We start from the raw sequence: 23,163 nt of genomic DNA on the forward strand, positions 1-23,163 counted from the left end.
TGGTGAGAGTGGGGGTATGAGGGGGGGGGGGGTAAAAACATTTCTGACTATTTTCTTCTCCTATAGATGACGTCACAATCAGAAGGCTAGTTTTCATCTGTAGTCCCCGGGCCACGATGTATAAAAAGCAGTAAAATACATCTACAATATAGTAAAAATATACATATTCAAACACTTACTGTAGTAAGTAGTAGTAATAATAATCCTCTGGTTGTAGATACTTTGATTTAAATAGTGGAGGTAAAGTTTTTCTTGATTCTGAGTTCGGTTTCCTGGAACTTGAGGTAAATTTGTATTTTATTTTGAAGGAATAGCTCCTGTATTTCCGGCCTGGCATGGGTTCCTTTGATCATCCTCTCCCCCAACACACACTGGTGGACCCAGAAGGGGGCCAGGGGGGGCCTCTTGCCCTTCCAGTGCCCACTGGGATGTTTCCCCTGCAGGTAAAAAAAAAAAGACATCGATGATGCTGCGACGGAGCGCCGTCAGGTGATTTTTATAAGGGAGGTGTCAAAGGTCAGGGAGGGGTGGGGTCTGACCCACAATGCCGAGGGGGTAGCAGGTGTTTCCCCAACGACGTTTCCTTCATCATCAAATATGAAGAGGAAGAGGAAAGGAGACGGCGGGGTTTCTATCTGCATGCAGCGGCGGAACGTTACGAGGAGCTGATTTAAGAAGCGAGGGGGAGGCTTAGAGGGAGGCGATAAGGAGCAGAGGGGAGACAAAAAAACAAAAAAACTACCTCCTGTCAGTGCGCCGGGGCAGATAGTGCTCAATAATAAATCCCAACCGGCTTCACGGAACCTATTCCCTCTAACCTCTGCTGGAAAGTCAACAAGCAAAACTTTAAACCACCGGAGACAAAAGAATTTATTGTCACACATGGAAAGCATTGAAGGGGATATGCAAACACAACTGGAATATATAAAATACACACAAATATAAATACTTCAACACGTTTTCATGGAGAAACGACGTGTGGAAGCGGATGGAGGGAGGATTAGTTCCCTCCAGCAGCGATCTATTCCAGGTTTAATCGCTCGTATTGGATATAGAGAAGTGATCACGGATCATTACTCCTGTTATCAATAATCTCCTGAAGTCGCACATGCGTGGCGTTATTACAGTGTCCTCACCAGGCATCCATGCAAATTTAGACGGATGAGGCGCCAAACTTGAAGGCCCAACGGGTGAAGCCACGATCGGCGCTAATCGGCTCCTCCTCGCCGTTTCGTTTCGCGCCCCCATCGCTTCAGATTTGTGCCGAGCTGTGAACGCATTCAACCTGCCGATCCAGAAATGTGCAAACCGGGTCCATTAGGAGACAAAAGCGCCATTCAAAAAATGGCGCCGTCCATTAGCGGGGACGCTTCCTGGCGAGAAGAGGTCACATTCCTTGTGATGGCTGGCAAGGGAAACGGCGACGGGGCCCGTTTTCCTTGCCAGCTGGTTGTGTAACCAGCAGAGCAGATGAAGCATTACCCATAATTCCACCTGGTGTGGCGTGAGATCACCTGAAAGCATCTGTTTTAGGTGGCTTTTATTGCCCAGGGTGGGTGGCGTTCTGCATCCCAGCAGCGAGACGCTGATAAAGGCTGATGAACAACACGCATTAGCGCTTCAGGAGGGAATCCGTCAGCGGGAGACGGTTTCCATTCTGAATCGTGTTCATTTGTTACCGCGGAAACACAAGGACGAGCTTTAAGAACCCCGAATCCCACAGAAGAACATCTGTCCTTCAGGAAAGACGAAGCTGCAGCCATCATTCAAACTCCAGCGCCAAGGCCCAGACACACGATCTCTCGCATAGGTGGATCAAATGTATGTTAAAAAAAAAGCGTCTTATTATCAGGGATGTGTTAAATTCATGCTGTGTCACAGGATGAGGAAGGGGCTTGTCTGGGATAAAAAGGAAAAACACTTTCACCCTTTTTGGAGTGTATTTTTATCTGTTTGGGCAAAAAAAAAAAGAAAAAAAAAGTGTTTTTTCTGGAAAAACCTTCGCAGCGGCGGTAAGTGTTGTTAAATGGCCTTCTGGGCTTATTTTGAAACCTCGCCACGGATTCTTCTTGGGCAGAAAGAAAAAAAAAAAACCAGATGGTGACTTCTGCTAACGCTAATACGTCCAAAAAGGGGGAAAAAACTGAGGCTAAAGGACAACTGGAGTTACATCAACATCTGCTCTGACGTTTGCATCTAAATTCGGCGCCGTGGAAACGGCGAGCTTCACTTCATTAGGCCGTTATCCGGCGCTGCAGGCCGCGCCGTCGGCGTCGTCTTCGTCTTCATCATGCGGTCGGACGTTCAGCTCCGGTGGAGAATCTGATCCAGCAGTTTCTGCGAGCAAGAAAGAATAAAACGGGTGACATAATGAATAAAATATATTCTCCCTCATAATAAAGCTACCCAGAATGCTCAGGTTTTCTCACCATATGGGGCCTGCTGGCGTCCGCCCACCTCCCTGTGTTATCTGCCCCAGCAGCGACGTGGGCGGAGCAGCTGTGTGTGTGTGTGTGTGTGTGTGTGGGCCCCCTTGGCATTGCACCATGACCCGGTTCTGCCACTGAAGGCCCTTTTGTTTCACCGGGAACACACAAGCCTCACACACTGGATCACAGTTTGTCTCCACGACGACGAGCAGGATTCGTGTTTGTGAGCGATTGAAAAATCCTCTGACCAATCAAACCCTGTCTTTTTTTTTTTTTTTTTTAAAGAATTATAACCATTGATGATGTTGAAAATGCCTCCAGTGTGGAGATTTCTCATCATTTCCCATCTAAAAAAAAATCAAGGAATGTCAAATATGTGAGAGCAGCGCCCTCTGGTGGACGTAAGCGGTCACTGCACTTCAGTTGCTTTAATAATAGTGACGTCACTTGAATCTTGTTAGAAATACTGTAAGAAGATATTTCCATCTTTTACCACCTTTAACATTTAGCAACATTAAAACACCTTTAAGGCAGATTTAATAAGGAGCCAATATTATAAAACATTCATAACCTTATTATTATTATTCTAATTCCTATCATATTTTGTCAGATTTAATTAAAACCAAACCCCGCTCCTTCCAGTTAACTATAATGGACTCAGTTAATGATCAGGAGAAATTATTTCCAACAGCTGCCAGAAAGAGAAGCCGCGTTAGCGTCGGCCATTACCGCAGAATTCAGCCTTTGCGGGGTTTAATTGAGCTTGTAGGAGAAAGGTGTGTTATTACTTGCTCAATTGAGTGTGGGTCATGGGCAGAATTAATGTTCTGTAGAACCTGAGAGTAGCTGTGAACAATTCACCGAGCTGTTTTGACTTCATTTGCTTAATTTCCTGTTTTCAGGGTGATTTGGGGTTTTCGTCTCTGCGTGCAGATTTACTTAAGAAGCATCAAAGTAGACATGATGTCTGTTTGCGTGTTCAGAAATAACCTCTGGAATGTTTTGCTCTTATGTAACACGCTCTATTTTACCACATTATCTCCTTGATGGAGTTTTTTTCTCCTTATAATGGATGTTATTTGTGTGACACAAAAACGTCCCAGATTCAGGCTGGGGATGAAAACGCCGTTTTGTGCGTGTGGATGAAGCGTGACGACGAGCTTCTGATGGATTTATTTATCTGGGTTGTTTTTTTTTTACCTTTTTGAATATTTCAACCCGCTGTCGGTTACTCAGACAGGCCTCCCTCTTCTTCTCGTCCTCTTGTTTCCTCTTCGTCTCTGCGTTTGTGCTGCGAGAAAATCATCAATGCGTATTTTTATTACTGTTGACAGACGTGCAGATAGCAAAAAATAAAACAGGGTTGACTTGTTTCTGAGGGCAAAGGTCACCTGTATAGTCATTTTAAAAAATAACAAAGTTAAGCTTATTTTCTGCTGTTAAATATTCCACTCTTTTACACTAAATATCACGGAGACTGTTGTCATTGTAGATAAATGTTACAGATATATTCAGATTATTCTGTACTCATTTGTGTTTTTTTCAGAAGAAAACATTAAATCCTTTAATTTAATCCTGTGGTTGTGAAGTGATGGCGCTAACCATTAAATTGCTGTGAATGCAAAATGCCTGCATTAAAATAAAACTAACAAGATTTCCCCTTCATATTCCAAACAAAATTAAATTTTTATTCTTTATATAAATATAAGAAGCTGCACATTTGGTAATTGAAGTAAAAATTGGTTTTATATTATCTCTAAATGTAATATAACTGTCAGTGGGGAAAAAAAATACATAAAGGTAATTTATCATTATTGGACTTGCATTTAAAAATCAGATGTTTATTTACAGACAGCAATTCGTGACTTTGCTCATCTGTTACTGCAGAAAACTATTCGGTAAAGTCAGGGTGTGTGACGTCATCAGGAGATAAGGAAGCAGTGATAAGGAGGGGTGATGAGAGGAGACTCACCGCTTTGTTCTCCCGGGGGCGGATCTGTCTCTGGGTTTGGAGAGGTTATCTGGAAACGCACACAGACACACATTAACACACATAAACACACATTAACACAGATTAACACAAATAAACACAGAGTGACTTTCCTGTTATCTCAAGAGAATAAAATCCCCCCCATTCTAACCGGTAAAGATCACACAGGTGAGATTATACCTGAACTCTGCACTTCACACTGGAGCTGCGAACGTTTCGTGTCCATAAATTCAACGTGCTGTTGATGACGTCAGTCAGGTGGTGTTATTTTTTTCCAACTCTGTCTGGCGTGTGTTTCCACTTCCGGCCACCAGGGGGAGCTGCAGGATGTCTGACACACATCCTTCAATCCTGTCTTGTCGGGATGTACCCTAACCTCTGAATGTAATCTGATTACACATTATCATATTGGTTCCTTCCTTTTTACTCTCAGGTATTGATCCGTACTAATAATAATCAATTATTTATTAAATAACGAACGATCCTCTGTATTCCACTGTAATAACGCCATCCTCCAGAGGTGAGGGAAATAAAAACTTCTTCCTGTGTTCTTCTTCTGGATCTGGAACAAACAGACCCCAGCTTCCACATGACCCCCCCCCCCACCACCTCCACCACCCCCCCACCACCACCAGACAGCATCAAACACTCGTCTGCTTCTCTTCACACATCAGCGGCAGAGATGTGACCTGCTAATGTTTAGTCTGACCTCGCTCCCCGTTAGCCGGGGGCCACAGGACGCATGGAGGCGCCACACAGCTACAGGGATGTGTGTGTGTGTGTGTGTGTGTGTGTGTGTGTGGTGGTTGGGGGGGTCATGCTTGATGGAGGGGACGTGTTTTATGTTTCAGAACGCTGATGCTTTTAGAAATGCTGACACATCCGCGTCATAGAAAGATGGAAGGCGAGCGAAACACCCCATCCATCTAGTCCAGCAACCCCCGTGACTCTCGCTGGTCACGGGGGTTGCTGGAGCCTATCCCGGCTGGTTACAGGCGAGAGGTGGGGTACACCCTGGACACATCATTCATTCGTTGGTCAGGTGGGGGTCAGATCTGAGCTGCTTCGGAAACAAACCGTTGAGCGTCGTCGCCCGAGCGCCGCCGGTCCTCCTCCGCCGGAGAGCGACGCCCGACTGGGGCGCCCCCGAATCGGCCCGCTCCCTCCTCTCCCGCCTCCGTCGCTCCATCTCCCGCACTCTGCTCTGGGAACGACTGATGAAGTCCGGCCTGGACCTCTGCAGCGCCTCCTGGTGGAGGGGAGGGCCACCAAAGTCAAATTTAAGACATGATCCATTGTCATCGTACGCATTTTCGTTCTTCAAAAAAGTTTTGATTCATTTGAATAAATATTTGATCACAAATTTAAGAGAATGTGTTGGATTATTTTTATGGAAATCATTTTTTTTCTTTCTTGTTGCTTCATTTTAACGTTTTTTACATCCGTTTCAGTCGATCAGGAGAAAAATGGAAGCAGTTTGTTGACTAAAAAAAACATAAAGGTGAGAAAATAATGAAGTTTAAAGAAAACATAAGATGTTATAAAACACCAAATCAAAATTTCAGGTGAACTGACCTGAAGAGAAAAGATTTCAGGTTTGGGATGAAGCGGGGGGCGGGGCTGATCCGGATGTGTTTCCTTACGTTTGTTCTCATCTGTCACCGGGAAAGCAAAGAAAAATCAAATTAGTTGTGTTTCATTTCCACCTGAGCTCGGCGTTCATGTGCTCAACAGCCCCCACAGGCCCGCCGTCGCACATTCCACCCCGGAGTGACTCAAAACTGGGAATTTCACTGCATCTCTATCGATTAAATGGAGAAGAAGCTGCTGGGTTGCAGCAATTTCAGTTAATTGTGAGAAAGATCAATGTTTTATCAGGTGAGAGCTTCTTATTGGTTGCGGTGGCAGGAGCGGAGTGAAGCTACCGTCGAGTCCCGGCGGCGAGGAATCCGTCTCCGAGCTGCCAGCCGGCGTTCTCTTCTGACTGAGTCTTCTTTGGAGTTTGATATTGGCTATGATTGCCGCAGCGTTGAGGGCCAGCACGTCCTCTGCAGACTGATTGGAGTGTGGATCTGAAACAAAAGAGGGTGGAATTCAAGCGGAAGTAAAAACTGCGAGCGATTCGCAGCTGCCGCTCGGGCTCGCCCAGCACCTCGGGGCAGGTTCTAATCCAATTCCACAAAGTCCTGCCTCATTTGGAGGTGGACTGTATCAAATATTAATTTAAATCACGTTGCCTCGGGCTTCGGTAATTAAATGATGACAATGTTATTGAATGTGATTAAGGAATAATTAATCATTTTGCACAAAGAGGAGATATTGTGAATAAAGAAACAGGCCTGGTCCTTCCTCACGTTACTAATTCACCTGAATATCAAGCGTTATATCAGCCGTTCTGCATAATCAATGGGAGCCGAGTCAGCATCGGAATGACAATCGGACCGCCTGCGATGCATTTTAAAATCCGTTCCACCGCTACTCATCTTGGATGATGCAGGATGAGACCTGACCCCCCCCCCCTCCACAAGTAAAAAAAACCTTTCAAACATCCTGGAGCCTCACATTAATCTTAGAGGAATAAGTTCCCAACAAGTTTATTTGCTATTTTGCCTTGGATCAGATGAAAACATTGCCTGTACAGGCAGGAAATCATTAGCATACCTTAGCATGAAGACAGGAAGTAGGGGAGCAGAGCCTGTTGGGTCGGTCGAATTAGCAAAACGATAAATGCGTTTTCATTTTGGACGAAACAGTGAGATAAAACATGATGCCAATCTGCTATCGCCCCTGATCTGTGTTGTTACTGATAAAAATCAACATCAAAATATGTCGCCGACCCCTTTTGGGTCCACTTGAGAGCACGTAATGGTTGTGTTTGCTGAGAGAATCTCTGCTTTAATCGATGCCTCAGTCAAACAATAATGTGTGAGGACACACAGCCTGGTGTAAAACCACAGCGGCGTTCCAGGTTCCAGGCGCCAACATGGGTTCTAACACATCCTAATTGTCTCCAAGGTGTTTTTGGCAGCTTGTGATGTCTCCTCCACTTCCCTTGTGAGAAGTGGGACCGAAATAGATATTATGTGCAAAGAGGAGCATGGGAAAATAAAAGAAGGTGAAAATGAGAGGATATTTCGAGGCGGGGATGATGCCGGATGACGCTGCGGCAAATCAGCGAGACATCCGAGGTGAAAGACGGAGAAAGCTCTCTAATAACTACAATTCATAAAAGGCGAATTCACACGGAGGAAGTGTGTATTCAGACTACTCTGTCCTTTGAAAATGAAGATCAGAGGCAGAGGAAGTTTGTGTGCCGCCAGGAATACGTTCATGACGGCAGGTGAACCCACCTGGGGCCTTGATGAGGGTCAGACCGAGGGACGTTCTCCTCTCTGCATTCACCAGTGGTCTTTCTTCATTTGGCTCAGGCCTGCCCGTCGCCGGCTGGCCTACTTCTGTTGGACAGCTGATGAAGCTGCGGTCGGGGCTCACAGAATCCCCACCGGTCTGTTGCGGCAGCCCGAAGCTCCGTCTCCTGGCGGGCTTTTGAGGTTGAGTCCCACTCTCCTCGCTGGCCCCAGTGTGTCCAAACACATTGCCATAGCAGCTCAGCGGTCTGTGCGGTCTGTCCGATCTCCGTCCAGCAGCTCTCGGGGGATCCTTGGGGTGAGCAGATGCTGCCACGGCGGAGGGAGGGCTAACGACGAGACTCATTGAGGACCTGTGTAGTGTGCCACCATTTTTCTCTGCATCCGAAGTGGATTTATTTAGTGCTAAGGCAAATTCTGGCCTCTTTGTGGAGTCCAGGTATAAAGGTGTGGCGTCGATTCCCTGACTCCATTCGCTGTGCTTGTACACCCCATCGGTGTAGCTATGCCTGTACTCCGGGTACCTGGACACACCTCCTGCTCTAGCTGGACGGTAGCTCTCTCTTTGCTCCGTCACCTTGATTATGGTAGCTTTTCTTTGACGGACAACATTGTCTAAACCATCGTCAACCGGTGGGGTACAAGACCTTTGAAAGCTGGCGGCGGTGCTAGACATCGTCCTTTGCTCTGTCACCTTGACGATGGTGGCCTTCCTCTGCCCAGTGACCGGCCTTGAGTTTGCGTCAATGGAATGTTGGTATGGTGTAGGAGACGGGAATTCTCTGGACTGGGGGAAGTGGTTGAAGGTATCTTCGCTGGGCAAACTGGCCGATCTGCTAACTTTCCTTGAGGAGATGGTGATGGAGGAGATTCCTGCTTTGTTCTGAGGGATTATTGTGGTCACGGATGAACTCGAGTCCATATTTGAGTTCTGAGAGGTACTGTTTGATCTGCACATTGGGACAGTTGCCCTTAAAGGCTGGACGCTGCTAGTCTTGGTATTAAACCCCTTGCATGCCTCCGCGTTGCTCACCCCTTGCGGTGAACTTGGCTTGCAGGGATCATCAGAGGTCGTTCGGAGAGGAAAACGCTTGAGGGACTCTGCACTGGGTGTTTTGTTGAGAGGGGACGTCCTGTTGGGGTCCGAACCAGCGCCCATGGAGAGCTCATTGGCCTGATCGCCTCTGGGGAAAGCCGACACCCTGTTGGAATTCCATCCTCTCTTCAGAGCTTGCCAACCCACCAGCTTGTCCCCATGGTTCGCCAGAAAGCTTTGTTTCTCTGGCACCTACAACACACAGATGAAACAATCACCAATATCTGTAATTATACCCCGAAAAACCCCGCCCAACCATCCAGGCGCTGCTGATGTCTCTTGCTTGCATGATCGGCTATTAGCCAACACTCTCATCTCGACATTTTGAGCTCTCGTTTTCGAGAGGCAAACACAAAAAGCGGACCGCGACCTCTTTTAATACTGCATGAGGTATTGACAATGTGACATTTGAAAGGCAATTTGGCTGTCTTGTCTTTCTCCAGGGCTTCGCTGTTTGTTCTGTAGTCAGATGACTCCCCATGCTCGACACAGTCCATGTCCCGGCAGCGACCGAGACAGATCCAGCACACAGCGTGACTTATTCCTTTGCGGAATCACAATGGCACTCTTTGCGTGATGAGGAACAGAGAGGCAGTAAACTAAAAAAAAATAAAAATCCTGTCCTGGGGCTACGGGATTCTGATGGTGCTTAAGGAGCGTGGAGAAATACTGATGAGAAATGACGGCGGTGGTAATGGTTTCTAAACAAAGTATGAGATTACTTGCATTTGCACTTATGTTCCAGGGACTTCAAAAAGTTCCAGCTGTGCTTTTGCACAACAAGATGTGGCAGTCAACAAAACACTTTGATAAAAACTAGTAAATAGCGTATTGATTTATCGATTTTATGGGTTTTTCATGATAAATTTTAGCTAATTCATTCCTTTTATAAGCTAACATTTTAGGTCATGTCTGCTAAACACACCTGCAAGGAAGAAGTGATTTATCGTTGGTTTTAATTACCGGCTAAATGCTTTTCTCTGATATGTTAAATCAGCCCTTTCAAATCCCATATTTTCTCCTCTTTTCTTCACTTAAGCTGCAGAGTTTTTGTTTTAATCTTTGACTCCTCTGCTGTAAACGAGTAGGAGACGGTGAGCGGTTATTCATTAGCATTCCTTTATGTCACGTAAATGAGGAGGTCAAGACGTGTAGGAGTCTTTTCAAGAGGCAGGAAAAATTAAATGAGATTACATAAAAATGACAAATGATCTCCTTCGTCTTTGAGCAAACATTCAGTACTTGTCCTGGTGAGAGTGAAGTCGGACCATTTTCAAGATGGCGTTGATAGATGAGGACCCTCGGTTTGCCTGATATTATGATCGTACAGGCGAGCCAACGGACAAACACCGAATCCATCATGTTTAGAAAGAGACACGACGCTCGACGGAGCATCAGAAGCCGTAATTACACAAGCATGACATCATCAATAACAAACAAAATCACACCAGAGGTGTCATCAGGTACCTGTCGGGTAAGGGGAGGTTCTCGCTCAGGTGCGTTCCTCGTCTTCAGGCCCGACTCGCTCCTCTCTGGCTTTTCATCTGTGAGTCAGGGCAAGGCAAAAGATCAACACACACACACACACACACACACACACACACACACACACACACACACACACACACACACACACACACACACACACACACACACACACACACACACACATTATGCCTTTATGTTTCACACACACCCTGCGTGGCAATGTTGACACTGTCAATAACTCAGGTTGACACAGCAACGTTATTCTCCCCCCACCCCAGAGCTGCTTTACGCTTCACCCTCGGTAGACGTAGCAACCAGGGCTCTTGGCCCCCCGATAGGAAGCCCATTGGCCCCTTTGAATGTATGTCCAGCTGGATTTACATCTGCTGTTACCATGATGACTGGCTCAGTCTTTGGGATAACCGTGAATGCTATATAATCTGTGTTTTTTGCAATGACAGCACAAAAACAAAAAAAGGAAAGACTCTAGACCTTCTTCAGGGTTTCATGCCATATATGTATGTCTCACTTATTTTCCAATAAATGGCCGCATGCCAACTTGTGCCTCGCTTGAAAGAGCTTCTCTCATTACCTCCAATGCCCAACCTTCTTCTCTGAATCAACATCTGTCCTTAATATCCTTGAGGAAAATAAAGAAGTCAGACCATATGGCAGAGAGTCCCCACCCGCCCAATTTATTCCTCATCCTCATGATTTTTATCTAAATAGTAAGCGTGATCAGGGTGAGAATTGGACAGCCTGTCTATACTCGAAGGCCCCTGGAGCACGATATCCAATTTTATTTTCATTTCCTCATTAACATCAGGCCTTTTTTTTTACGTTGGTTAAATTTGACTTTTGTAGAGACAGAGACCAGGAAGTGTTGTCCACAGCGGCCAGAAAGACTGGAATTAAAAAAAAAGAATTAGTTAGAGGTGGGATAATGTGGTAGCCGGAGTGTAACGGAGTCGATTCTTGTCGGAATAATTGCAGTTGGAGTGTCTAATTTTCTCTCATTTATTTTCAGATTGGATTTGAAGGTGCCGACAGCTGAGCGAAAGCGAGCGGCGTCAGAACAAGACACATTTGGATGCGGCGCCACATGAAGATGTTTGTTTCTTGTTGATCGTCGTTGGAATTTCATCCGTGGCCAATTTGTGTGCATGCTTCCGCAATTTATCATCGTTCACTTCTAAAAATATGAATATTTATGGCCCATTTTACAAGCAAGAGATTTGGTTTACAGGCGTCGCTGGAGATCCATAGTGGTTTTTCCTTCATCGTGTTTCTTGCAGCATATGGCTCTTAAGGAATGGTTAAAAAATCCTCCATGATTCGACTTTTCATTATGTCAGCTTTTAACCAGCGATGTATGAGCTTAACACGGTTTATGGTTCCTAAAGCACCCGGGCTTTCCATCAGCGCCACGGATGGATGGATTTCTGGGAGCAAGCCAAGCCTCGGACAAGTAGGGGAGGGGGTGGAAGATGAAACCTCAGTTCAAACCCAGAGGGTAGTCTGGTGTTTAAAGACGAACCGCAATCCTACTATCTATCAGCAACACTCCTTATCTTTCTGTTTGTTGTGAATCGCTTCCGTGACTCCCCACGTGGTTCCCCTAGCATCTGATCGGATCCTGCTTTGGCCAGACAGCAGCTGTCCAAATTGTGAGTGATGTGTGAGTACATACCCTCGAGCCTGCCGGTCGCCGCTTGATTGTTCTGAATGGTTGGAGTGATGGGTTGTTTCAGCTTCACCTGTGGCAAACAAAAAACAACAAAACGTCAGAAGACCTGCTTTCGGCTAAAAGGTCCGCCTTCACTGATAGGAGTGAAATAGTAGTGGCCAATCTGCACCACTTTGTATTTACACAGAAAACATGAAGCTCATTAGCTTAGCTTAGCATCTTAGGTAACAATGATAACAAAACAACCTGTCCCAGTGTTGCTTAAGCTAAAGCAGACTTTGTGTCTTGTTTCTTTTAACCTTTTTGAAAAAGAAAAACAGTTTTACCTTGTGCTCTAGTCTAGATAACCCAAAGCAATAACAGTCTTGATCTACTGTCTAACCCTTTGCATAGAAAAGCATCTATTTTGCTGTGATTCCTATCCTCTCAGGCCACAAAGCTCTGGATCTCTAGCCACAGTTCCAAATGAGTCGTAAACTCTAGATGTGAGGATGCACGTAGGACAGAAGGCCTCTCTGGATAGCTCTCGGACTACAAACGACTGTATGGAGCTGCATCTGCATTGCCCCACTTTTCCTTTCAGTACGCTCCGTCACCTCCATCACACGGGCCTTTACCTCCAGACTGGAAGAGCTTACACCGTCTAACTGACATCAAAGAATCCCCATCAAACAACCTAAGAGGATGTCAGCTGCAAATCCACGTTAACCCAGTCAAGTATCTTGTTTTAAAAGGTCGATACTCCAAAGAAGCAGCGCTAAAGCTGTTGGACCAGAGTCGGGAACTTTTAGTGTTGAAGTGTTCAGATAAAGGATTTCACAGACTTCAGAAACTCCTCTGCTAGACATTTTTTGCTAATATACATTCAAGACTATGATATGGGTGTCTTACTTTTCCAGCAGAGTGGTCAAAAATCTGGTTTTGGTTGCAAACGTCAGCCATTATCACTCTTCTTTGGATTGGCAGCCACCCAAACTTGACCGGAGCGAGGTAACTGAGTTGAGTCTGCTCTTTCCTTGGGGTTTGCATGATATTAACTTTCTCCCAGCTTCCGCTGCGCTGTGGAGGGGACGAAAACCAACTTTGGAGGGACTCCTGGCTTCCTGCAAGACTGTCGTCCAGTGTGGTGCTCAGACATGAAGAAGAAGTCCTGCTGAAGGAGGGGATCCCTGGCTGTCTCCAAGCATACTCGTTTGGCTCTTTGTGGAGCGAAGACACGGATGCCGTCCGATCGCCGAACCCTGGTACCTGATATTGAACCGGGTTTCGCACCAAGTCGCTCTGTATCCTTTGCAAGTGCTCCAGCCAGTAGTCCAGCTGGCCTCCTTCAATGGCGCTCCGGGGTCGAGGAGCCCGTCGAGGGCCGGAGGGAGGAGGTAAGACCTCCCTGTCTGGTGTAAAGCTCTCCCAATGGGATTCATCACCGGATCTCCTCCAGCTCGGAGGTCTTCGCAGGTGGGCAGCTGGCCCGCGGAGAGTCATGCCTCCGGAGGTCAGGTAACCACTGACAGGTTTCGAGTTTCAGCCCGCAATGAGACACCTGTACAGGTATTACCTGGTTCAGCTGGACTCCTTACCATGAGGCGCACCAGGAATTGGTAGCTAGGTGAAACTTGGAGGTAATCTTTGCTATGGATTTGTTAGGACTGAGATGAGACGCGCTTCAGAGTCTTCTTCATTGCCCCGCTCCTCAGCACCACTGATTCTATTACTTACAAATTACATCCAAATCATCCCTTTTCCTTTTTTTTTCACATCCTCAACGATTAGGACGCAAACACTGTTTGTCTTGGTGAAAAGTAGGCGCTGCTGGGTACCGTCTCCAGTGGGGATCTGATGGTAAACAAAGGCGGTACTCAACACAAGAGAAGAACATCCAGTACAGAGACGAGGAAAGAGAAGGGGTGGGCTTCCAGAGGAAAAACAGGCACTTGTTGATGTGTCGCTTGATTTCAACTGAGAACATTGTCAACATTCAGCATGTAAATATAATCTAATTCTGGGTTCATGTGAGTTGCCAGGCTATACTTAGAAGACCAAATCTAATGAATCCTTACAAATAAGCATTGCTGATGAGCGGCTCATCGACGTTGTTCACTTATTAGCTCAGAAATCCTCTTTGTCGACCCCCCTTCTTCCCTGTGATCTCGTGGTCGCTGGCAGATGATGAGGAATCTTTGTCCTACAGCGTCTTTCCAAGCCGTGTGACTTTTGCAAGACTGTTGTGAAAATGGGCCAGTGTCCTCTTGGATAAGTAACCGTGACCCACATGATATCCCACAATGCACGAATGAAGGGTTTTTGTTTTGTTTTTGTTACCAAGCAGGAGCAAACTCGCCTGCAGCTCGAATCAAGATTGCTTTTCAGACTTTTGTTACAGGCAGTGGAATAAAACAGATCTGTGGAGATACGACTTCTTCAAGAAAAAAAAGATGTTTCTTTGCTCCATTTTAATGAAGTTCACTGACTTTCCAATGGATTAAAAGACCCTGAATTTGGCTCAAAGCAACCTCATCGTCTGTGAAGTCAGAATATTTTTAAAAATACGCATATCTTGATTAACGCCAGCACAGATTTGCATCTTAAAAAGGGAATAAGCTTCTTTTTTGTCTGGAGATAGCAATAAAACTATAAGAATATTGGACTAACATGATACAGACATCCACGAGGTTCAAAAGAGGTGGCTTCTTCTGCTCTAAAAGTAATTCTGAGAGCTGCAGCGCCCTCTGGTGGTGGTAGTCTAACATGACAGGTAGGAGAGGTGAGGTTAAAGAGGGCGTAGGGGTCACCAAAGGAGTATCAGGTGAATTAGGATGCAGGATTCTCATGTCTTTTAGTTCGAACATGCTACATGTGAGGTTGGGTCGACGCTTGGCTTCTCCAAGAACGTCGTAATTATGCTCAGAGAAAAGAGGAAGTGGACCCCGACCTCATGATTCCTGCCTGTGAGAACCTGCGGTGGGGCCAATTAGAGGAACAATCTCTGGGTAAGTGTTTTACCTTTGAGTAACACCAGAATCAGTGGTCACCAGAGAAACATTACAATAACTTTAATAGTTTTATCAAGCGAGGGATTAAAATACAGCACAGCGCTGTGTTTGTTATTAGTGTGGCCTTTGCTGTGTTCACCTCCGGCTGTGTGAGGCGGAAGAAATTTAATTTTGTTGTTTTATTGTCCCCAACAGCTCCATTACACCCGCATAGAAAACAGAAAGTCATTTCATGAATATTTGATGTTTCACAGTCAAATTCCATCTAACTTTAAATGGTATGCAGCCTTGCACACTTGCCGTCTGTACCACAGCTCTGTCTGCCGCTAAGTGGGCTAGGATTATTAGCACGTTGCTAATCATCATCATGAAGATGATTGTCATCATCATATGCATTAATTCCATATAATTTAAAAAAAATCTTTTGTAGGTTTTTATATTTTAGAGGACAAAGAAATTAAAGAGTCTTTATTTACACACAAAAGATAGATAGATAGATAGATAGATAGATAGATAGATAGATAGATAGATAGATAATAGATAGATAGATAGATAGATAGATAGATAGATAGATAGATAGATAGATAGATAGATAGATAGATAGATAGATAATAGATAGATAGATGTAATAAATGTTGAATTACTTTTATTAATTGTCTTTGTTTAGTGTGTGTGAACACACACACACACACACACACACACACACACAGGATTTAGACATTACCTTTAATTTACTTTATTTATTTTTTTACACCAACTGATTGTAATAGATTACTCTCTCCTATTACAGATGAATACATGAGGGGATGTAATAGATTACTTCCTGGCGGCTACTCGTGTGCAGCAGGCTTTAAGCGACAGTTGTGACGTCACACTGTCCATAAACTTTTTAGTTTCTGTCCCGCAGACAAACGCGGGAGTCCAGGCCGAGGTTTCGGTGCGTCCCGCCCCGGCGCGCAGCGGGCGGACCGGAGCCGGCCGCCTCCCGGGTGAAAAAGTTGTGATCCCTTCCTCCCCCTTGTGGAGCGTCCTGTCACTGGTGGAAAAATGGCTGATCGGAGTAGCTCCTCCGAGCTCAGGGAAAACTGAGGAAAAAGTGAGAATAAACACCGAAGGGCCTCACCGGGACCGTCACCGACGAGCCAACCGACGACTCGGGTCCCCCCCGGCGGCCAGGATGTCTCGCTGGGTGCCCACCAAGAGGGAGAAGTATGGTGTTGGTACGTAGAAAGGGAAACTTCCCCGCTCCATCGTTAGCTCGTAGCTCTCAGTTTGCACAAGTTTTGAGGGGGATTGAGATTCGAGAGGCGCCCGGTGCGTCGTCCCCCCCCCCGGCGGTGCGCTCCGCTCCGGTGCGCTCCGCTCCGGTCCGCCGCCCCAAAGCTGCACAATCCCGCATGCGGGACGTTTGTCTGCGCGTTTGCATGAAACGCAGAAGAAGGAATGTTGTCTATTGTGGGGAACAGGCTGTGTGTGTGTGTGTGTGTGTGTGTGTGTGTGTGTGTGTGTGTGTGTGTGTGTGTGTGTGTGTGTGTGTGTGTGTGTGTGTGTGGATTGGGAATTGTGAAGAGGCGCGCCTAGTTGTAGTTTCCTGTGTTGTGGGGCCTCCGCTCCGGGCGAACCGGTGCGGGTCGGGCTTCCATCACCTGGACCTCTTTGTTTCGCGGGTGGTTTCTGGCTCTCTCCCGTTCGGAAGAGTTTTTTTTTTTTTTTTTAATCTTCATCACTTCCTCAAAGGCTCTGGATCCACGCGTCCCGGCCTGGGAACCCCCCCACCACCGCCGCCGCCCCCTTCCATTCTCTTCTGGTTTAACGTTACTGAATTGTCCCGGGACGCAGCGCGCAGCGGATGTGACTATTAATACCAAATATTTGAGGGCATTTTTTAAAATCTCAGATCTCAGAACAGCTGACAGGAAGTCATATTTATTTATATTTTACTATAATATTATTAAGAACATTTTCAGATATTATTATGATTATTATTACTATAATAATGATTATTATTATTATGATTATTATTATTACTATAATAATGATTATTATTATTACTATAGTAATGATTATTATGATTATTATTACTATAATAATCATAATAACGTGAGTTCATGTGGCTTTATTTCAAACCAGCGTCACATAATGCTTTACAACACGCACATAAACCCCAAATAGACTTTGTTTACAGCGTATCCCTCCACCAGCCCTTCATCACCAAAACCTGAACCATCAGAAAGTAGTTCCCCAGTCTTTCCTGTCATTCCTCAGAGGAACGAGGGAACGGAATAGAATTTTGGATTTTGGTTTTTAATCATCAGTCGTTTTAAGAGTCTTAAAAAAAATATTTCAGAATAGTGGAACCGGATCTGTTGTTAGTCCAGAAATGACAAATGTTCGGTAATTTCTTTCAACCTATAGATTTTTCATTTCCCAGATCCAGATTATGATCCAGATTATGATCTGGATCTGAATCCAGTTTGACACAGTGGTGGAACATCAAGAAGTTCTCATGCCTGGATGTTCTCATTTTGATTGCCGTGTTATGAGGACCATCTCCCTTTATACATATCTATCTGTCTTAATTCTATTCTATTCTATTCTATTCTATTCTATTCTATTCTATTCTATTCTATTCTGTTCTATGCTGTATTATTCTATTCTGTTCTGTACTATTATTCATCCACTCTGGTACTAGTATTAGTAATTCAGTTGTTAATCACATTAAATGTACATGTGCACAGGCTAGTCACACACAACACACACACACACACACACACACACACACACACACACACACACACACACACACACACACACACACACACACACACACACAGTGGGCGGTGGTTGGCAGTTCCTTCGTGATGAGCAGCTTATAAAGGAGACACTGCCTTGCTCAAGGGCACCTCAGCAATGCTGAACATTTTTGTTCCAGCTAGTGTTAGGGGTTGTTCTAGATGGTGTTAGGGTCGGGTTAAATTTGGGAGCATCTATTTTATCTGTTTTTACCGTCTTGTATTAAAATTCCCTTGAATCCCCTGGAATCCCCTGGAATCCCCTGGAATCGCCTGGAACGTCCCATTTCTGCTCAGTCGGCAAATAGCAGGTCATCCGTGTTTCATGACACTGTATAGTTTTAACATGTGTAACACTCACAACACAGGCGCCGATCGATGGGTGGGGTCATGGGGGTCAGGTTTGATCGGATCGCCCCTCGGTTGTTTCCGGTGGCGGCGCTAGCAGTTAGCTATGGTTTACATAAAGCCTGGATCGACTCTCAAATATTCATGAGGTCTTGAAAGTGGAAGTTCTTCACGCCTGTGAGAAAATCCCCATGAGCCTCATCGAATGCGACGGGATGAGTCTTGGGCAGGAAGTGGCAGCTGCCACATCTCTGCAGCGGGGTGGCGGCGGCGGCGGCGCGCTCCTTCAATACTTTATGTGTTGACCAAGAAGCGCTAATGAGCGCTCGCTGAGACCTCTTCCTGTGTCAGCCAAACTTTTGTCACGGCGCTCTCGTAATGGCCGCGCGGCTTTATTAGCGCATGTAGGGAAAAAAAACAAAAAAAAAACCCCGCGTCCTTTATTCCCTTCACAGCGGCGTTCATAATAAATGCTACTGTCTCCCCACATGGAGCGAGCCAGCCCATAATAAAGGGCTTTGTTATGGTGCCAGAGAATTCACATTACAGTATTGGGATCATTATGGCAGCGAGGCTGAGCAGCTGACTCCCAACGCCACGGCCAAAGAGACTGGAAATGAAACCGTATTACATTTATGTTGCATGGGGGGGAGGGGGGGTGAAAAACGCTGAAAAATTGATTCCCCCTTTATTTGCTGGTTGTCATGGCAACGGAGGATTAGTTTCAGCTATCCCCTACCCACAATTGATGGGTAATGTATTAATAATATCAATGACCAAAGGCCACCTATAAAACACATTAATGATGGAACGGTTCTATTAAAATAATTTAAGTTGTTGACCTCTGACCTTTGCATCCATGATAGAAAACTGCAGACTCTAACGGCCTACAACACCCAGAATGCACTGCAGTACTCTAAACTTGATAAGCCAAAAGTCTGGTGTTCAAAAAAAAAAAAAAAAATCGTGTAGCTTCGGGGTGAAAAAACCTGTCAGGTGCATTTCCTGGTTTCTCAGGACGAAGATGATGATGTCATCGACGTTTATTGGGTGTCAATCGCCTTCCTTCCCATCATTGGTGCGTGTTTTGTCTTGTCCTCACATGACCCACGTGAGTCACCCGTCGCCTCATGAGAACCTGTTCCAATCAAACCAGGTCAGGTTTGACTTGAACGCTCCACCCGCCACCACCACCACCACCACCACCACCAGGAAACAGCGTTTTCTATCCTTTAAAGAAAAACACCCAGAGGCCTTTGCTTCCGCTTCCTTCTCCAAACGGTATTTTCATTTCGTTTTCGGGATGTCAGCCTAGATTTAGCTCAGCACCTGTCCTGGATTGACAGATTTCATGGTCGTTTGGGGATTATTGACTGTTTTCAAATAGAAGTTGAGGGTTTGGGGCTCAGGTCGTGGCAACTTCCTGTCCAACTCATTCATATCATAACAGATCAAGTTGTCAGAGACATTCCGTCTCGTATCTCTGGCGACCTTGAGCTTATTTCGGGATACTTTTCTCAACTTTTCTGCCAACCAGGAGTCGGATGAATCATCGGCGTTGTTATTCCGGTGCCGTCTTGAAAGTGAATCAAAAGGACTTCTGGGAAAAAATTTTTTTTTTTGCATCCCTGGGTGCTGCGCTGAATCAACTGAAATGTCTACTTGATGCTAATTCCAAATTTTGTCTCATTAATGCTGTTTCATCAGGATGTTGCCGTTCCTTAAGTGAGGCTTCGGTGGGTTCGCGCTTCTAGGGAACGCTGATCAGCAAGAGCGTTCGCCGCATCCGTGCGTCGCTCACTTTAGCCTCGGAGCTAACAGTCCTCACCCCAGCTGAGTTGCGATCATGTGACAACATGAACACTACTTTACGATTTCAGTGTCCTGCACGTCACGTTTGAGCTGGGATGTCAAACACTTTTTCACCGAAGGCCACATCAGCATAATGGCTGTCCTCAAAGTAACTTATAAATGTAACTAAATGTAACTCAATGTAATGTAAATTGAACGTAACTTATTCAAGTTACAGTAGCACAGAAAAAAACATGTTTGTTTCTCTGTTTTAACATAAATCCTTTTAATTTATCAGGTTATTAAACCCACAGGATTCCATCAATCAAGGATCAAACTATCAATCAATAAAGAAAAATAACATCAAACACAACACAGGACTTTAACTTTGTTCAAAATATTTTTGTCAAAATTAAAAAGGGCTGAAATACTGCATTGTGGGAAATTTAGTTTTGCTCAAAACACCCTTTTGACCTATTCATTTTTAGACATTCTGATCCTTTACGTTCTCGTGGGCCACATAAAATGATGTGGAGGGCCACATTTTGGCCCCCGGGCCTTGAGTTTGACACATGTGGCGTGAAGGTAGCCTCCCCAGGTTTCTGTAGGCTGTGGATAATGGTAGTCACTTCCTGTTTTCTGTTTTCTGCTTCTTAAAACATTTTAAAACGAATCACGTTTCACTTCGAGCTGCAGAAACGTTCTATGAAGTTAGAAACTGCACCCGGTTTTCCATCTAGATAACGACTGCACTTCCTATGTGGGTGAAACGTTCCTTTGGACGTAAACTAGCTCGCATTGCAAAGACGTCCCCTTCGAAGATACACCTTAAATGCATGAAATCCTGCATCTGCGGGCCGGGTCAGGAACCGGAAAGATAATTGGTCACACAGACGGAGATATATGAGCTCCCCGAGCTCTAAACTTTAATTATGGCGCGGCGATGATTCACATATAACACTGGTGTGTGGCAGACTGCAGGCCAACAGGCCTGACAGGCTCAGACGGCTCTCATTTGGAGCAGGTTAGCTGTGACTGACACATTGGGAGCAGAAAATAGAGATGCAGCGGTTCAGTCCCTCGGCTGAGTAATTTGTGAAGCCGAGGAAAAAAAAAAAAGTCTCCCGCCCACAAGCGTGGAAAGATAACAAATATGGTTGCAATTAAAACGCAGTCTCGGTTACTACATAAATCCCGACCATGTGTTTTTAAAAGTCCCTGCCTGCCATGTTATCCGTCTGTCAGCGCCGTTTGAAGCCGTTTTGGTGTGAAATATGAGTCGGGCAAATTTGAGTCACTCCCTTTTTATCAGTTCGTTCGTCGTATTTAATGTGCCGGGAGATGTTTGCAGCACGTCAGCAAGTCGGAAAACGTTACAGTATTTTGTGCACTATATGACACACTGGACTATAAGGCGCACTGGACTATAAGGCGCACTGGACTATAGGGCGCACTGGAGTATAAGGTGCACTGGACTATAAGGTGCACTGGACTATAAGGTGCACTGGACTATAAGACACACTGGACTATAAGGTGCACTGGACTATAAGGCGCACCGGACTATAAGGCACACCGGACTATAAGGCGCACTTGACTGTAAGGCAAACTGGACTATAAGGCAAACTGGACTATAAGGTGCACTGGACTATAAGGTGCACTGGACTATAAGGCAAACTAGACTATAAGGTAAACTGGACTATAAGACGCAACGGGATATAAGGCACACCTTCAATGATTGGACAATTTTAAAACACTTTTCACATACAAGGCGCACTGGATTATAGGGCGCACTGGACTGTAACGCGCACTGGACTGTAAGGCGCACTGGACTACAAGGCAAACTGGACTACAAGGCAAACTGGACTATCAGGCAAACTGGACTATAAGACGCAACGGGATATAAGGCGCACCTTCAATGAATGGACAATTTAAAAACAGTTTTCACATACGAGGCGCATTGGATTATAAGGCGCACTATTGGTTTTTGAGAAAATTGAAGGCTTTTAGTTGGGCCTAATAGTGTGGAAAATACTGTAGTTTAGGATGGGAAAACGGCGGGAAGGGAAGCGGCGTTCCCTCGCGAGATGCGATATTAACAACTATTTGTCGCCCTATTTTTTTGTTTTAACTCGAAGCCGATCCGGCGTCACGGTTGGAAAAAAGAATGTAAATTGCGATCAAAGTGGCAGAACCTGCATGCTAAGCTAAAACCATTATTTGTGCATCATGTTTTCACCTCCGTTCCAATAAAAAAAAGATAATAATGACTCCATCCTGTTGGAGCTAGCTGCGCGCTTAAATCTTCTGACTCATTCCAGGATGGGGTGTTGTTAGCGTTGGTATTTATTAGCATCACCCTCTAGTCTGTGAATCGTCTGGCTGTCATCAGACACGTCTCCAAACTTTTTGGCCGTCGTCCTCCTCCTCCTCGTCTCTCTTGGCGGAGGTCAGCACGACTTTGCTATTATTCATCCTGAAAGGGAATTATATATTAACATCGGGCCGCGCTGCTCAGCGACGCCGTCCTAATAGCGCAGCTCCCAGCGGCTCGCCGCGAGATGCCGGCTAAGACAAATGACAGCTGGCCTATTTAATCAGCGCATAGCTAAGTGGTTCCACACGATTCCTTCTTGGCTCGCCGCAGAGACAAAGCTGCATTACTTGTACATCTTGTTTAAGCGTCGCTGTCTCTCTGCTGCTAATTATATTGCAGTTCGACCAGTATCTGTTGGAGGTTAAACCTATTGGAAGCTGAAAGAGGAGAGCGAGAAATTTAAGATGCACCACCAGTCCGTATTGATAAGTGATAATCACCTGCTTCTCAGGGCCTGTGTGGATAAAATACCTGATCAATTCTGATTTAGTTATTCAAGTCTGAGGTGAAGGTTCAGCTGCAGCGAGGATTAAATGGCGCTAATAGGACCAGCCATGTTTAAGCTTTATTCCTGCTGTAAGAACATTAATAAAACATGCATTACAGTATTTTTTTACCTTCATCATGATGTTAGCAGACTTTAATTGTCAGCAAGTTTGGCTTTGCTTTATTGGCTCCATCTATTCGGAATAATTTAAGCCAGGGGTGTCAAACTTCACATTAACATAATGGCTGTCCTCAAAGGGCCAGATGTAATTTATAAATTTAACTAAATGTAACTAAATATAATGTAACATAAATGTAACTACT

General features: G+C 45.2%; 2 protein-coding genes across 2 annotated transcripts in view; one reads left to right on the forward strand and one right to left on the reverse strand.

Moving 5' to 3' along the window:
* Positions 1–801: 801 nt before the first annotated feature.
* Positions 802–13,997, reverse strand: c21h10orf90 (chromosome 21 C10orf90 homolog). The gene is made up of 10 exons (XM_068306308.1): positions 12,950–13,997; positions 12,062–12,128; positions 10,351–10,427; positions 7,770–9,075; positions 6,345–6,491; positions 5,995–6,074; positions 5,497–5,668; positions 4,402–4,450; positions 3,630–3,720; positions 802–2,337 (listed from the first exon to the last, which is right to left on the reverse strand). The coding sequence occupies exons 1-10, from the start codon at positions 13,538–13,540 to the stop codon at positions 2,305–2,307; spliced, it is 2,613 nt and encodes an 870-aa protein (XP_068162409.1). The 5' UTR covers positions 13,541–13,997; the 3' UTR covers positions 802–2,304.
* A 1,757-nt stretch (positions 13,998–15,754) lies between these two features.
* Positions 15,755–23,163, forward strand: part of dock1 (dedicator of cytokinesis 1) — a 102,482-nt gene continuing 95,073 nt past the window's right edge. The window contains exon 1 of the mRNA XM_068305794.1: positions 15,755–16,268. Within this exon, the coding sequence (XP_068161895.1) occupies positions 16,226–16,268 (43 nt within the window). The 5' untranslated portion in view covers positions 15,755–16,225. The remainder of the gene's footprint in view (positions 16,269–23,163) is intronic.

The sequence above is a fragment of the Antennarius striatus genome, chromosome 21, assembly GCF_040054535.1.
Source record: "Antennarius striatus isolate MH-2024 chromosome 21, ASM4005453v1, whole genome shotgun sequence".
In the NCBI taxonomy this organism is placed as follows: domain Eukaryota; kingdom Metazoa; phylum Chordata; class Actinopteri; order Lophiiformes; family Antennariidae; genus Antennarius; species Antennarius striatus.